General features: G+C 41.0%; 1 protein-coding gene across 1 annotated transcript in view; it reads right to left on the reverse strand.

Annotated features, from left to right (window-relative positions):
* Positions 1-16,781, reverse strand: part of swap70a (switching B cell complex subunit SWAP70a) — an 89,786-nt gene that overhangs the window by 52,285 nt on the left and 20,720 nt on the right. The window contains exon 4 of the mRNA XM_052029395.1: positions 13,980-14,207. Within this exon, the coding sequence (XP_051885355.1) occupies positions 13,980-14,207 (228 nt within the window). The remainder of the gene's footprint in view (positions 1-13,979; positions 14,208-16,781) is intronic.

The following is a 16,781-nucleotide window of genomic DNA, read 5'->3' on the forward strand; positions in this document are numbered from 1 at the left end:
ATATTGGGTTTAAGACATACAGGTTAGGAAGTTGTGGGCATGTATGTTGGTGCCGGAAGTGTGGCGACACTTGCGGGCTGTCCCCAGAACACTACACAAAAGATGCATTTCGCTGTGTTTCAATGTACATGTGTCTAATAAAGATATCTTACTGGTATTGGTTTATTATCGTCACTTGTACCATGGTACAGTGAAAAGCTTGTCTTACAAACCGATCGTACAGGTCAATTCATTACACAGTGCAGTTACATTGAGTTAGTACAAAGTGCATTGATGTAGTACAGGTAAAAACAATAACAGTACAGAGTAAAGTGTCACAGCTACAGAGAAAGTGCAGTGCAATAAGGTGCAAGATCACAACAAGGTAGATCATGAGGTCATAGTCCATCTCATTGTATAAAGGAACCGTTCAATTGTCTTATCACAGTAGGGTAGAAGCTGTCCTTAAGTCTGATGGTATGTGCCCTCAGGCTCCTGTATCTTCTACCCGAAGGAAGAGGAGAGAAGAGAGAATGTCCCGGGTGGGTGAGGTCTTTGATTATGCTGGCTGCTTCACCAAGACAACCAGAGGTAAAGCCAGAGTCCAAGGAGGGGAGGCTGGTGTCCGTGATGCACTGGGCTGTGTCCACAACTCTCTGCAGTTTCTTGCGGTCCTGGGCAGAGCAGTTGCCATACCAAGCCGTGATACATCCAGATAGGATGCTTTCTATGGTGCATCGGTAAAAGTTGGTGAGAGTCAAAGGGGACAAACCAAATCTTATCTTAAGTCCTAAAGAAGGATCCTGACCCGAAACGTTGGACACCTGCTTTTCTCCATGGATGCTGCCTGGCCTGCTGAGTTCCTCCCGCATCATCGTGTTTTTCATCTAGATTCCAGCATCTGCAGTCCTTTGTTTCTCTACTTTCAGAATCAGTTTGAGATATTTGACCATTTTTGTGCATTCTAACTGATTTGCAGAATTCTTTCCATTTATCCACAGATTTAAAGATGTCCTGCCTGAGTTTGTGATGTTTTCAAAGTCCTTTTTCTTTTCAAGAATACTTTGAAGTAAACTCGAGATTGACTTCACAAATCTTTGCTGAGTTTTGCATTTAAATGATCACCAACTTCTTTTCCATGAACTGGCTGAGATAATACTTATGATCAACATGTTTTGTTATAACAGCCATGGTTTCATAGATAGAGTTTTTCTGTAATTTCAACACTAATAATTCAATACAAACCTTACCCTTCTGAAGTATCTTCAAGGGTTTTATGGCCATAAAATAATGCACCAAGGGGCATTCTGCTTGCTTTGTGACATTTATGTTCAAAAAATATTGACAACTTCAACTCACTAATACAGCACTCAATTACTTACATCAGAATTATTAAAACAAGTTAGAACATAGAACAGTACAGCACAGGAACAGGTCCTTTGGCCCATAATGTTGTGCCGAACCAATTAAACTAATAATTAAATGCCTAACTAAACTAATCCCTTCTGCCTGCACAATGTCCATACCTCTCCATTCTCGGCACATCCATGTGCCTATCTAAGAGCCTCTCCATCGCATTTGCCTCCACTACCACCCCTGGCAGTGCCTTCCAGGCACCCACCATTCTATGTGAAAAAAACTTGCCCCGCACATCTCCTTTGAACTTACCCCCTCTCACCTTAAGTGCATGCCCTCCAGTATTAGATATTTTGACCCTAGGAAAAAGATACTGGCTGTCCACTCTATCTCTCTCATAATCTTATAAACTTCTATCAGGTCTCCCCTCAGCTTCTGCCACTTCAGGGAAAACAACCCAGATTTGTCCAACCTCTCCTTATACCATATGCCCTTTAATCCAGGCAGCATCCAGGTAAACATCTTCTGCATCCTTTCCAAAGCCTCCACATCCTTCCTATAATGGGGCGACTAGAATTGAATGCAATACTCTCGATGCAGTCTAACTAGAGTTTTATAAAGCTGCAAAATAACTTCCCAACTCTTGAACTCAATGCCTTGATTAATAAAGGCAAGCATACCATATTCCTTTACTGTATAGTGTGTACTGTACAGTGTACTGTCTCTTTACATTTGATCTTCCAAAATGCAGCACCTCACATTTGGCTGAATTAAACTCCATCTGCCATTTATCTGCAATTGATCTACATCCTGCTGTATCCTTTGGCAATCTTCTACACTATCCACAACACATCAATCTTTGTATCGTCTGCGAAGTTGATGAATGTGGTTGTGGAAATACTGCCACATCCTCCAAAACTGCCATATCACTTAAATTCTGTTGAATTCAAATTCCATCATGTCCACAGATCTCCCAAAATGTCCACAGGCACGTCCTCCAATACACAAAATTCCACGACTGTGTCCACAAATCTCCACCACGTCATCCCAGAGTTCCCTAACCTCAGGTTTGCCCCAATGCTAAATTATCACTTTGAAGTAAAAGCCAATTGCAGGCTATGGCTCTGAATGTACACTGATTTTATAAGGGTGGATATGATGGCTTTGAGTAAATTGCCACATATGGAACTCTATTTGTGCTGTTTAAACTACAAGAACTATAATTGCCAGTGCACAGTCGACAGATATAGAATGTCTAAAGACCACAAAATCTAAAACAGAGATCCTACCACAGTTCAGAAACATTGCAAGGGGGAACCTGTGAAGCCTTAAAATCTTCAGACTTCTTTATGCTGCAACCTCCAACAATACTGTTGGCACACAGACCAATCATATTCATGTTTTCCAAGAGTACTTGATCAAAAGCTACACATCCAAATGCAAAACTACTTTCCTTAATCCCCCTACAATCTAGAATTTCAAAGTCAAAGTCAAGTTTATTGTCGTGCACAAGTACATGTATGCACAGGTGCAACGGAAAACTTATTTGCAACAGCATCACAGGCACATAGCAGCAGAATGCACTAAAACGTTATTCTACCCAATTCTGCAGATTCTTCACCAACAGTAATAACACTTAGCATCCTCTGGCCAGACCATATTCAAATAACTTCCCAGCACTCTGAGATCCATCACGATTAGTAATCCCAAGCACAAAAAAAGCCCCTTCCAAAATTACACACCCTGCCTCCCCATCCTAGACCATCTTCCCATTAATACCACCTGATAGCAATCCCCTCTCACAGAGCCCAACTCCACCCAACTATCCTTTGTGATTTTTCTAAATGACTTGGATGAGGAAGTGGAAGGATGGGTTAGTAAATTTGCAGATGACACAAAAGTTGGTGGTGTAGTAGATCGTGAAGAAGGTTGTTGTAGGTTGCAGTGGGATTTAGACAGGATGCAGAGCTGGGCAGAGAAGTGGCAGATGGAGTTCAATCCGGAGAAGTGTGAAGTGATACACTTTGGAAGAATGAACTTGAAGGCAGAGTACATGATTAAGGTGGGATTCTCAGCAGTATGGATGAATAGAGAGATCTTGGGGTCCAAGTACAAAGATCCCTCAAATTTGCTGCATAAGTAGACAGGGCGGTTAAGAAGGCGTATGGTGTGCTGGCCTTCATTAGCCGGGGGATTGAGTTCAAGAGCGGAGAGGTAATGTTGCAGCTCTGTAAGACTCTGGTTAGACCACACTTAGAGTATTGTGTTCAGTTCTGGTCACCACATTATAGGAAGGACATGGAAGCTTTGGAGAGGGTGCAGAGGAGATTCACAAGGATGCTGCCTGGGTTGGAGAGCATGTCTTATGAGGAGAGGTTGAGAGATTTAGAGCTTTTCTCTTTGGAACAACAGAGGATGAGAGGAGACGATAGAGGTTTATTAGATTATGAGAGTCATACACAGAGTGGACAGCCAGCATCTTTTCCTCAGGGTGGCAATGGCCAATACTAGAGGTCACTCATTTAAGTGTGTGGAGAAAAGTTCAGGGGAGATGTCAGAGGTAGGTTTTTCTTTACACAGAGAGTGGTGGGTGCCTGGAATGCAATGCCGGGGGTGGTGGTAGAGGCCGATACAATAGGGTCATTTAAGAGACTATTATAGATAGGCATTGTGTCCTTTTCCAGACCTTCTTGACAAATCCACAATCCAGAGAGGTGGACGACTGACTTGTCCAAATCACAGCTGTCACCAGAGCATCGTGAGTTGGGAGTGAGACTCAGATCGCGCAGGAAGGATCTGACAATGAGGTTCCCTCTCACCGCCAGCCATGCGAGGTCTTGGTGCTTGTTTGTACATTCTGGTGATGAGGTGTTCTGCCAAATGGCTTTGACAGAGTATCCATTGAGTCATAGAGTCATACAGCACAGAAACAGGCCCTTCGGCCCAACTGGTCCATGCTGACCAAGACGCCTATCTAAGATGGTCTCATTTGCCCACATTTGGCCCATATCCCTCTAAACCTCTCCTATCCTCTCAGCGGCAGGGGCTGAGGGGTGATCTGTTGGAAGTGTATAAAATTACGAGGGGCATAGATAGGGTGGACAAGCAATATCTTTTTCCCATTATTGAGCGATCCAATACCAGAGGGCATGCATTTAAGGTGAGAGGAGGTAGGTTCAGAACAGACGTGATGGGTACGTTTTTTTTTTACTGAGAGAGTGGTGGATGCCTGGAATGCGTTGCCTGATAGGGTAGTGGAGGCAAAGTCGTTGGGGGCTTTTAAGTGGGACTTGGATGGGCGCATGAATGAGAGGAAAATAGAGGGATATGGGCATTCTGTAGGTAGGAGGGATTAACAATGTCGGCACAACATAGTGGGCTGAAGGGCCTGTTCTGTGCTGTACTGTTATATGTTCTATATATGTTGGCACATGGACGAAAGAAAAATAGAGGGTTATGGGAGGTGAAAAAGAGTGGGGGATGAATTGAATGGGGATAAGGTTTATAATAGGTTGGCACAACATTTTGGCCAAAGGGCCCATACTGTGCTGTACTGTTCTATGTTCTATGTATCCCAACCCGTCTGAGCTAGAGGATTATCAAGCCTTTTGGCCCACTATGTCCAAGCCAATTCTCGTATACCCTCTTGTTCTAAGTACCTCTGCTATGGGGAAAAGTTTCTGACTAACAATGCCCCTCATAATTTTGTACACCTCTATCAGGTACCCCTCAGCCTCCTCTGCTCCAAGGAAAACACGTGCTCTGACTTGCCCGCTACCACTTTGCCATTTATCCCATATTTTTAAAAAGCAATATTCAGTAAACAGGTGAACAAATATTAAAGCTGGATCACTAGCTTAATTATCCTATAACGTATATACACATAATTTTAACTTGTAACATTATGAATAACATAGAAACGTAGAAAACCTACAGCACAATACAGGCTCTTCCGCCCACAAAGTTGTGCCGAACATGTCCCTACCTTAGAAATTACTAGGCTTACCCATAGCCCTCTATTTTTCTCAGCTCCATATATCTATCCAAAAGTCTCTTAAAAGACCCTATCGTATCCTCCTCCAGCACCGTTGCTGGCAGCCCATTCCACGCACTCACCACTCTCTGAGTAAAAAACTTACCCCTGACATCTCCTCTGTATCTACTCCCCTGCACCTTAACCTGCGTCCTCTTGTTGCAACCATTCCAGCCCTGGGAAAAAGCCTCTGACTATCCACACGATCAATGATTCTTATCATCTTATACACCTCTATCAGGTCACCTCTCATCCTCTGTCACTCCAAGGAGAAAAGGCCGAGTTCACTCAGCCTGTTTTCATAAGGCATGCTCCCCAATCCAGGCAACATCCTTGTAAATCTCTTCTGCACCCTATGGCTTCCACATCCTTCCTGTAGTGAGGTGACCAGAACTGAGCACAGTATTCCAAGTGGGGTCTGACCAGGGTCCTATATAGCTGCAACATTACCTCTCGGCTCCTAAATTCAATTCCACGATTGATGAAGGACAACACACTGTTATGCCTTCTTAACCACTGAGTCAACCTGTGCCGCTGCTTTGAGCGTCTGATAACATAACTAAAGTTTATTTATTTGGCATAAATTACTCACCCTAATTATTACATATTCATGCACATACTATGTCAAATACTTCTTTTAAAAGTCTACTTCTTGTTCAGAATTAATTATAGATGCATTTATTCTACGACACTGCGTTAGATTATTTTATCCCACAGAACTGAGTCTGAGCCCTAACTTACATTTTCTCAATGTACTAAAAACAGCAAGTAATACAAAGTTCCATTGCTTTGAGGAGAGCTTAAACATTTTAAAGTAATGTTCCTTACAACAAGATAACAAGTTTTTGCCTCTAGTCTATGGAAAATTAAATCCTAAAACATCATGTGTTTCAACACACCTGTCTAAGAGCATTCCTGTTTCACAACATCTCCAGCCCAGTCTATGGGTTGAACCTGCAGCCTGTCGACATGTAATAAAGTCAGGTGATCAAGTTCGTGAAGAGTAATGAGAGAGATGAATCTACCAATAGCTTTGCTGGCAAATTCCTGAATAAGGAATTAGTCTGAGGGATTGTGCTAGCTCTGCCTGAAAAGAGGAAAGAGCTGGGCACATGGTCAGCCATGCCAAGGGAAACCTTCTGGCTTATCAAAGGGAAAATCATTCTGAAGCCCCAAAAGATCAGATGAACAGCCGTGATTAGGTAAAGGCTTTAAAAACGGTAGTGCGAGTCCATCCTTAATGTTTTGGGACAAACCAGTGCATGCACACCCATAGCCTCAGACAAATTTTTCACTGGGGAAGTCTGAGGCCTGCTTGCCCCTGCCTTGTGTATGCCTCAGGGGTTTGTGTTGACATCAACAAAGACAAGATTTGACTTTGGCTATTACTCTGCTTGCTGTTTGTAATACAAAGCAACCTAACAATTTAATGTCAGCCTTTAGAAAGTTTTAGGAGCACAGGGGCAGATGTGAATAACTGAGCTTCCATCAAGAGTACAAGGAAGTCCCTTTTTAAATACACAGGTTTGCAAAACTGCATAATGAGATATTTCACAATACTGGGACAATGCTGATCACATGAATGTTTAAACAACTGTCTGTTTGATTAACATACCCAGAAGGTAAACCTTATCAATTTTTAGTTGATCTGCTAAAAACGTTAACCTGTATTCTTTTATTTCCTTTATATTATAACGTTTCCCAAGATACCACGCAATCTGGTAAAAACAAAATGATGCAAATTATTTTACATTGATTTTTTTGGCAGTTCTTTTAAAAAACGAGTCAGACTTTAGTCATTTATATAGGGAAGGAAAAGAAATTCCCTATCATTCTGCATGCAGAAATTTACTTTTGAATGCATTTCCTGGTTTGCTATTTTCATGTTAATCTCTACTCTCAAGAGTTTCCTTTAAAAGACTACATGGTAATTAGGTGGTTTAAATCAAAATACTGAAATCCATCATCTAACGTTGCAAACTACTCTCATTTTGACATTAAAGGAGGCAAATATTTCGTCCAACAATCCAAACAGAAAGCTAGCACCACTGAAATCCAAGCAAACTTCAAACAAAACCCAAATGTCTCCACTTAAACAATAAACTGTAAATCGTACAGCCAGATTGCATGCTTTCTGGGTATTATCTGGTGGCAACACTAGTGGCTCCATCGATAAGACCCTCCCAGGGTGCATACACATACTTTCATAACAGCTAATCTCACTTCCTGATAACACTGAAGTAACAGTACAAGGAACAGCAGACCACAATCCACTTCTCACTACCTCAAGTGACCAAAGTTTTAGATGATGTCTGCTACTTCCTCAATGTTTATATATTTATAGCAAAGACAAAAATTCTTTAAAATTTTTTGCATTCACAGAATTAGCAGCAGAAATGCTTGTGTATTTCCTGAGAACACATAATGGGGCAGCACGAATAGTTGACAAAAAACAGGTCACACGCTCAGTCACTTACTAGGTAAAGAAAAATCTTAGTCAACTCCTGAAATATTTTTAAAAGTAATGATGCAGTAAGGGACATATCCTAGCACATATACAGTGGCATGCAAAAGTTGGGCACTCCAGGTCAAAATTCTGTTACTGTGAATAGCTAAACAAGTAAAAGATGACCTGATTTCCAAAAGGCATAAGGTTAAAGATGACACATTTCTTTAATATTTTAAGCAAGATTACTTTTTTATTTCCATTTTACACAGTTTCAAATAACAATAAAGGAAAAGGGCCCAAAGCAAAAGTTTGGGCACCCTGCATGGTCAGTACTTAGTAATACCCTCTTTGGCAACTATCACAGCTTGTAAACGCTTTCTGTAGCCAGCTAAGAGTCTTTCAATTCTTGTTTGGGGGATTTTCGCCCATTCTTCCTTGCAAAAGGCTTCTAGTTCTGTGAGATTCTTGGGCCGTCTTGCATGCACTGCTCTTTTGAGGTCTATCCACAGATTTTCAATGATGTTTAGGTCGGGGGACTGTGAGGGCCATGGCAAAACCTTCAGCTTGTGCCTCTTGAGGTAGTCTATTGTGGATTTTGAGGTGTGGTTAGGATCGTTATCCTGTTGTAGAAGCCATCCTCTTTTCACCTTCAGCTTTTGTTTTTACAGACGGTGTGGTGTTTGCTTCCAGAATTTGCTGGTATTTAATTGAATTCATTCTTCCCTCTACCAATGAAATGTTACCCGTGCCACTGGCTGCAACACAAGCCCAAAGCATGATCGATCCACCCTCGTGCTTAACAGTTGGAGAGGTGTTCTTTTCATGAAATTCTGCACCCTTTTTTCTCCAAACATACCTTTGCTCATTGCGGCCAAAAAGTTCTATTTTAACTTCATCAGTCCACGGGACTTGTTTCCAAAATGCATCGGGCTTGTTTAGATGTTCCTTTGCAAACTTCTGACGCTGAATTTTGTGGTGAGGACGCAGGAAAGTTTGGAGGAATGAATTCAATTAAATACCAGTAAATTCCGGAAGCAAACATCACACTGTCTGTAAAAAAGCTAAAGATGAAAAGAGGATGGCTTCTATAACAGGATAACGATCCTAAACACACCTCAAAATCCACAATGGACTACCTCAAGAGGCACAAGCTGAAGGTTTTGCCATGGCCCTCACAGTCCCCCAACCTAAACATCACTGAAAATCTGTGGACAGACCTCAAAAGAGCAGTGCATGCAAGACGGCCCAAGAATCTCACAGAACTAGAAGCTTTTTGCAAGGGAGACTGGGTGAAAACCCTCAAACAAGAATTGTAAGACTCTTAGCTGGCTGCAGAAAGCGTTTACAAGCTGTGATACTTGCCAAAGGGGGTGTTACTAAGTACTGACCATGCAGGGTGCCCAAACTTTTGCTTCGGGCCCTTTTCCTTTCTTGTTATTTTGAAACTGTATAAGATGGAAATAAAAAAGTAATCTTACTTAAGATATTAAAGAAATGTGTCATCTTTAACTTTATGCCTTTTGGAAATCAGGTCACCTTTTGCTCGCTTAGCTATTCACAGTAACAGAAATTTTGACCAGTGGTGCCCAAACTTTTGCATGTCACTGTATGGTCCTCCAAATAGCTCAGGTGGTTAAAACTGCAGCAGTTCAACTCTATAAGTCAATGAGATTTCAGGATGAGTCCAATGAGACTGGAAGGACAATGACATTGGCCTCACCTCCCCTGCATTAGGGAAGGGAAACCAAAAAAGGAAATCTCTTGATCTCGACTTCAAGTTTGCTGAAAGGTCACAAGTGTCAATGCTGTTGTGTGAGTGGATCAACTCAGCAGTGATGTTTCCACCTCCAGTCAGAAATCAGGCAATACTTGTGATTCAGGCTTACACACAATGAATGAGCATGGTGAAGAGCGACTAGTGCTCAACAAGACATTGATGGGAAAGTAGACGTTAATGGGAAGGTTAATGGAAAAGGAAGGAGAAGTGGATGGTGGAAACAGAATCAGTCAGGGCCCTCGATAGGGAATCGGATAGGCCCAAGGGAGAAAGGTTTCCGCATGCTGTGAGGAAAAGGTGGGGGAATGCGACTGATGGGATCCAGTAACAGATCATGCGGGCTGAATTGCCTGCTTCTGCGTGACAATGATGTAAATTTAGTCAGAGGGTGGTGGGTATATGGAATGGGCTGCGAGAGGAAGTGGTAGAGGTGGGTACAATTACAATGTTTAAAAGACATTTAGACAGGCACATGGACAGGAAAGGTTAAGGGGCAAGTGGAACTAGCTCAGTTAGGCAACGTGGTTGGCATGGACGAGTTAGGCCAAAGGGCTTATTTCTGTACTCTGTAGCTCTAAATGCTCATGAAACCTATGGCAGCTTATTTTTCCAGTAAATGGGAATATCTAGTACACCTAATGATGCATTTACCGTGTAATATCGTCACCCATGGCACCTTCAAAAAGAGGCAATGCAACAAAATTGGACTGTTGGCTTTTCAGTGTCTAAGCCAAACAAGGAGAGAAATATTGTCTGTCTGCCAGGAGCCACAGCAAATAATTTGAAGAACGAATCGTTTATTGGTTGGGGAATTGGTGGGAGATTATGTTTTAATTACATAAAGCATTAGTAAGACCACATTTGGAGCACTGTGTGGTGTATTGGTCTCCTTATTTAAAGAAGTATGTTAATAAATTGAAAGCAGTTCAGACAAGGTTTACTGGACTATTACCTGGAATGGGTTGGTTTGTCTTATGGGGAAGGTATGGACAGTCTAGGCTTGTATCTGCTGGAGTTTAGAAGGGCAAGTGGGGACTTGATTAAAACATTTAAGATCCAGAGGGTTGTTGACAGTGTGGATGTGGAAAGGATGGTTCCTTTTGTGGGAAAATCCCTGCACCTTAACTTCCCTCAAAGCTACAAACGTGTTCAACTTGCCTTCTCCCCAGCTCTTGTAAAGCATTAGTGCCTTCTCTTCACAACTTACAGAGGTCACTGTTTAAGGATAAGGGATGACCCATTTAAAACAGAGAGAAGGAGAAATTTATTCTCTCAGAGGGCCTTGAGTCTTTGGGATTCTGACAGCAGAAGCAGAGCCTTTGAATATTTTTTTAAGGAAGAGAGATATGGGATGAAAGGTTACCATGGATAGACAAGAATGCAGAGCTCAGGTTACATCAGGTCAGCCACAATCTTATGAAATGGTAGAGCAGACACGAGGGACTAAGTGGCCCATGCCTGCTATTTATTCATATATTTGTAATTATGCCAGTATCAAAAAATTCAGTCAGTGACTTTTCCCTGATGAAGTACCTAGTTCAAAGGCTCTTACGTACTGTGATGACTTAAAAGAAGTTCAGGATTTTTACTTTAGAAAATCGAAGACCTTAAAGAGATTTGATTGAGGTCTTTAAAATTATGGAAAAATCAGAATTACTCCATTTTGATTTTTTTTAAATTAGATTGGTTACAAAACATAGCATTTAAATAGGTTAAGGGTCAAACGATATTCTTTTTCCAAGAGAGTATTTGATCTTTAGAAGTTATTCCTGGCGTGATGTGAATGGAGATTTACTGGAAACATTCAAAAGGAAGTGGTCAAATTGCTGATTGTAGGTGGCATCACTATGTGCAAAGGTCACTGTGGTCTCCTGGGTGATGGGATTGGGGCTTGCTGAGGAATTCGAGGGAGCCTAAAGTAATACCATACTCATGACTCAGTCTGGTCTTTTCCTCTCCCCATTGGTCAAAATGAAAATCCTTAATAAACCATATAGTCACATATGAATATGCAGATCCAAAGAAATATCCTGTGATAAACCTCTCAAGATCAATTTTGTTGAGCATTTGCGAACACTTTTCCACTAATCATTACTTTTAGTCAAAAAATGTGTGGGAGTGAGGTTGGAAAAGAATTCCTGAAATTACTGATGCATTACTCTTTAGTCTGTTCACAAATGGCAAGAAAACACCATTTGCAATTAAGATAGAAATGCTTACCAAAACACAAATCTCACAGAAAAGGCAGCAAATCAATCAGTTGGTTCAGCAGTAGAATAGCATACAAGGACAAAGACCAAGATCAGAATGAGAGCAAAACAGCCAAACCTAAGTAGCGAAAAAGCAGCTCATGATTACACCTGCTCATGGATATTGGAGAGTCCAAATCTCTTTTGTTCCTTCTGTGTTGAAACACAGCTTTTTTCAATTTTTATTACCAAAAGTCAAGAGATGAGAAAATATTGCATCTGCAAGGACACAAAAATTAGACCTGATCTTCCATTATACTTAATTAAGGGTTATTAAGCATCGCTGGAGGTAAAAAAACAAACAAGCCAAGCAGCATCTTTGGGGTGGGGTGGGGTGGGGCGGCGGGATGATGTTGACGTTTGGATTGAGTCCCTGCATCAGGACTGAGTGTGGAGAGGGAAGGTCCTCCTCAAAAGTTAACTTGATGCCAAATTTACCTTGACATTGCTCTTGTGAAGAGCCATCGATTTTTTATTAGCCCCTTATCAATAGCATATACTCAAACTCACCTGTTTGAAAGTAACATCAGGTTATACACAGGTCCCTTGGACCACCAAGTTTGCACTGACCATCAAACCCCCATTTACATTAATCCCATTTTTTATTCTCCCCACATTCCCCATCAATTTCCCACAGATTCCATTATTCACCTACACACTCCAGAATATTTTATAGAACATTTAAATTATGCTATTAAATTGCATCTGTGGAGTGTATTGCCCCAGTAGTTATCATTTTTCCTTTCATTACACATCACACAGTGCATTGCAGACCACTGTTCCAACAGAGTGACTTGATTGCTTTGGTTTCATAGGGTCTGCTGCTGGTGAGCTGGGTCTCCAGGATTGGGTGACCAGATGATGAGACCCAGGAGCATCCAGGAGGGAGCTAGAGGGCCCTGGGAGCAGCCGAGCAAGGTCAGAGAAGGCAGGGTAGGTCAGGCAATCTGGTTCATTGCAGTAGAGGCCTTATATCTCAATTTAAGTCTGGCATTAACTATAAACTCAGTTTTAAAATAGCTTAGTAATATTTTGCAGTCGTGGTAAACCTGTTTGTCTTTTGGAATTGCCATCAAGGACATGAAACTGACATTGTTAAACTGTGTAACAGTATTTATTTATCACTGTGTTTGGTATTTGCTTACTATAAGATTTAGCAAAATTCAAAATAAATATCAGTATTGATTTTCTCCAAATTTACTATTTTTAAGGTTCTAACGTTCCCAGTGATTTTTGTCCCAATTACTGATGACGAAACGAAAGAAAAAATGCAGAAAATATCAAGGACTTGACTCATATTGCTTAACATTTTATTTATTCTGATTAAGTTCATCTTGCTTATGGGAGTTTGACACAACATTTTGTAAGTCAATATGCAAGAACATTAAAGTGAAAATGGGTGAGGAAATTAGTATGGAGCAGTTAAGATGCTGCATAGACCAATTTATTCCATGCTGGTAATTTTCTTTCCCCATAATGGTGCCAAATATAAATAAAGTGTAACTCTTAAAATTTACCATGACGTTACAACAGAACACAATTTTCTTCATTGTTAACTCAATTTTCTCCACTTATTAGTTCCCACCTGGACCACATTCCCTCAGTCACCAAGAAGATGGAATAGAAAGCTAGGTCAGCCAATGCAAGTCAAAACAAACAATATTTCTCTGCTCAAAAGTAGTCAACAAAGAATAGGAACTGAATGGAGAGATCAGGGTGGGCTCTCTGCCAGTTAGGAAGCATAAAGATATTGAATGCCAGGAACAAATTTAACCTAGTAGATACTATTGGGCTGTGTGATTTCCACAGAACAACCTTCTACAGGAACAGCTGAGATCATGAACTCTACATTCCATCAATCCACTGGTGCTTCACAAATGACCACTAAAACTTTGAAAGAAATATGCTGTTAATCCCTACGGACACAATAGTTTTATTCGCTAAGAATAGAGTGCCACTGTAAGATTACTTCCAATAAAAATACTTCTTTTGCACATTTTTCTACATTCATTTTCTGGGTATTTCATTTTGAAAAACAGAATAATTTGGGTGAAGGAGACTATGGTAAATAGAGGGGATAAAAATGGGCATCAAGATTGACCTACGATTTCTTTTAGTCATGAAAATTGCTCTTACCTGTTTCATCACATCAAGGATGAGTTCACAGTAAACTTCATTGATTGCCATTGATAATGTTTGTCTGTTCATGCCCTTCGAGTACAACCCTGAGCCAACCAGTTTGATGAATTCCCAAACAGAAAGTCCACTCCGTTTGGCTCCAAGTTGAGCTCTGTAATCTTCAAAGTGCTCCTGCTGCCAATTAATTCCCATTGCCTCGGTCAACTTCCGGAGGAAATACTCAATCTGAGCAGTCAGATCAAAAACATTGTATTAGCACATTGATGTCCACAAAAATTCTAATTTCATGACTTAATCTAATATTCAAACAGAATATCCAAATTAAATAATTACTTCCATATTTAAAGTAATCAATTAATCTGTTTTGATGTTACTCACAGGGAATTCAGGACCTGGAGGATTTTCTTAGGTCAAGAGGGAGGGCATAGCCAAAGCAAGGTAGGAGCACAATTGAGAGGTAAAGGAAAAAAGGGAAAAAAGCAGGAAAGAGGGAAAAGCAGACATTACAGAGGGGGAACAGTGAGAGAAAGGGAGGGGGTAGGAGCAAAAGAAGAGATTTACAGTTCAGGTTTCTATTCCAATTTTTAAGTCATAGTATGCCATTAATGCCTTATTAATGCATCCCTAAGTCATTTCCATACTTCTCCTAGTCCTTCAATATAATGTAAAATAGCAGAAAATTGCTGGAGTTGGAACCAGTTACTATGGAGAAGACCAATGTCAGCAAACCTTCCTAATCCTGCATGTCAATTCCAACATCAAGACTGCAAAACAAAAGGCTCCAAACAAGTTGGGTCAGCCAGTATTCAGCCCTGACGTGCATTTCTGCACCATTATCCAGAAGCAAATGCAAGCCAACATTGACAATACTTCTCTCCTCAAAAGAAGTCAACAAAGAATAGGGACTTAATGGAGAGATCAGGGTGGGCTCTCTGCCAGTGAGGAAGCACAATCCAGCACAACTCGCGGGCTGGATCTAGCCCTTGTATAATGCAAATAAAAGCACATCCCCTTAGGAAGGAAATATGTTTATAACGTTTTCAGAAAGTCTGTCTGCTCAGAAGTAAGGACCGACTAATTACGCTGAAAATAATTTCTCTCCAGCTACAAAAATTTAACTTCCTCTGATCTAAATTTATATTTCAGGGAGCCCAGCCCAAACCCAGCAGAATTGTAAGAGCTACATAATCAGTATAATCCTCATGTTTGTAAACAACAGACGTAGTACAATTGAATGCATAAATAACTGAAAGTACGCTTTCTAAAAAAATATTGAACAATGATCTTTTCTCAGTAATTTTATAAACAGAGCTCTTTAACAACCAGAGAGCACTAAATCCAGTGGAACATTGAAGATCTGGGTCACAGGCAGAACCACCTAAATGTTAAAACAGCAGAAAATAAAGGTTCTGTATTTGCAAAAAATCCTATTCAAAAATTTTTATCAGTAATTTGATCACTTTGTTGGTTAAAAAGGAGAAAAGTATTGTTTTACACATTTTTTGAAAGACTGTGCAAATCACAGAAAGCATCAGCAGGAAACTTTTAACTAAAATCCTGGCCTTGTGGGCAAAATAACATCCTCCTCTTTTGGGGGTTGGATGGAGTCAGGGAGGGGTTCAGGGTGGTGAAGATGTGATTCACTCATCCATCTTCCACTTTAGTAAATTGCATTTGGTACTCAGAGTGGTCGCTTCTAAAATGGAGAAACCAAATACAAACTGAGTGGCCACTTTGCAGCACACATCTGTTCAGTCCAACCCTGAGCTTCCAGTTACCACTCATTTTAATTCTCTATCCCACTCACACCTTTCTGTCTTTGGCCTCTTACAGTGGCTCAGCAAAGCCTGATGTAAGGAACAGCACCTCATCTTCAGATCAGGAACATTAGTACCCTCAGGAACCAACACTGAATTTCACTATTTCAGATAACCAGCCTTCGCAGCCTGAATCAGAACTGTCCAGTTCCAGCAGATTTTTCCTTGCTGTCCTGTATCTTCATTGATCTCTTCCTATTCACGCCTCCTCCAAACAGAACATCTGCAATTAACAAGCCTCCAGCACCTCTCACCCTGGCAGCACCACCAATCCCATCATCCAGTCTCTTCTGGACAGTCATTCCCTTTATTCTCTTCACTCCATCCACTTCTCTGCAACTTAAAAGTCATTTGTTTTCTTCATTTTCCTAATTCTGATGAAAAGTCATTGACAGGAAACATTAGCTCTGTTCCTCCTTCCAAAAATGCTCCTTCACCTGCCGAATATTTTCAGTTTTTATTTCAGATTTACGGAATGAGTTGATAATCTGAATCTAAAGGGCATGTTGGGGAAGTGGGAGTAGACGTAGACAGAGGCACAGGACACAAGACCTAGTCAGGTTGGGTTGTGGTGTTTAGGAAAATTACACACTGAAATATTGAGTATGGAATTGGCTATGAATGAGAAGTAGGATAATCTGGGAGGGGTGATGAGTAGACAGACAACCATTTTGGTGAAGAGGTCAATGTGACAAAGTTGCAGACTGTCTAGCTGTATTGGAGGCTTTGCCAGAGAATAGGGGATGAAATCAGTGACAAGGGTGCACAGTTGTGACAAGGACTGGAGACAATGCCTTTCCAGTGTTCAAATGTCTATAAATCTGACACCACAGGGGCAGTGAACTGGCTGAAAAACATAAAGCTGATTGCATGTGCATGGAAACCCTTATCTGCAATGATGCCACGAAAGGGCAGGACATAGCACAGGAGAAGAAAGCTGAAATAACACCCTGTGGTACTGCTCATAGTGGTTGTGGAGGCC

The sequence above is a fragment of the Pristis pectinata genome, chromosome 14, assembly GCF_009764475.1.
Source record: "Pristis pectinata isolate sPriPec2 chromosome 14, sPriPec2.1.pri, whole genome shotgun sequence".
NCBI classification, from domain to species: domain Eukaryota; kingdom Metazoa; phylum Chordata; class Chondrichthyes; order Rhinopristiformes; family Pristidae; genus Pristis; species Pristis pectinata.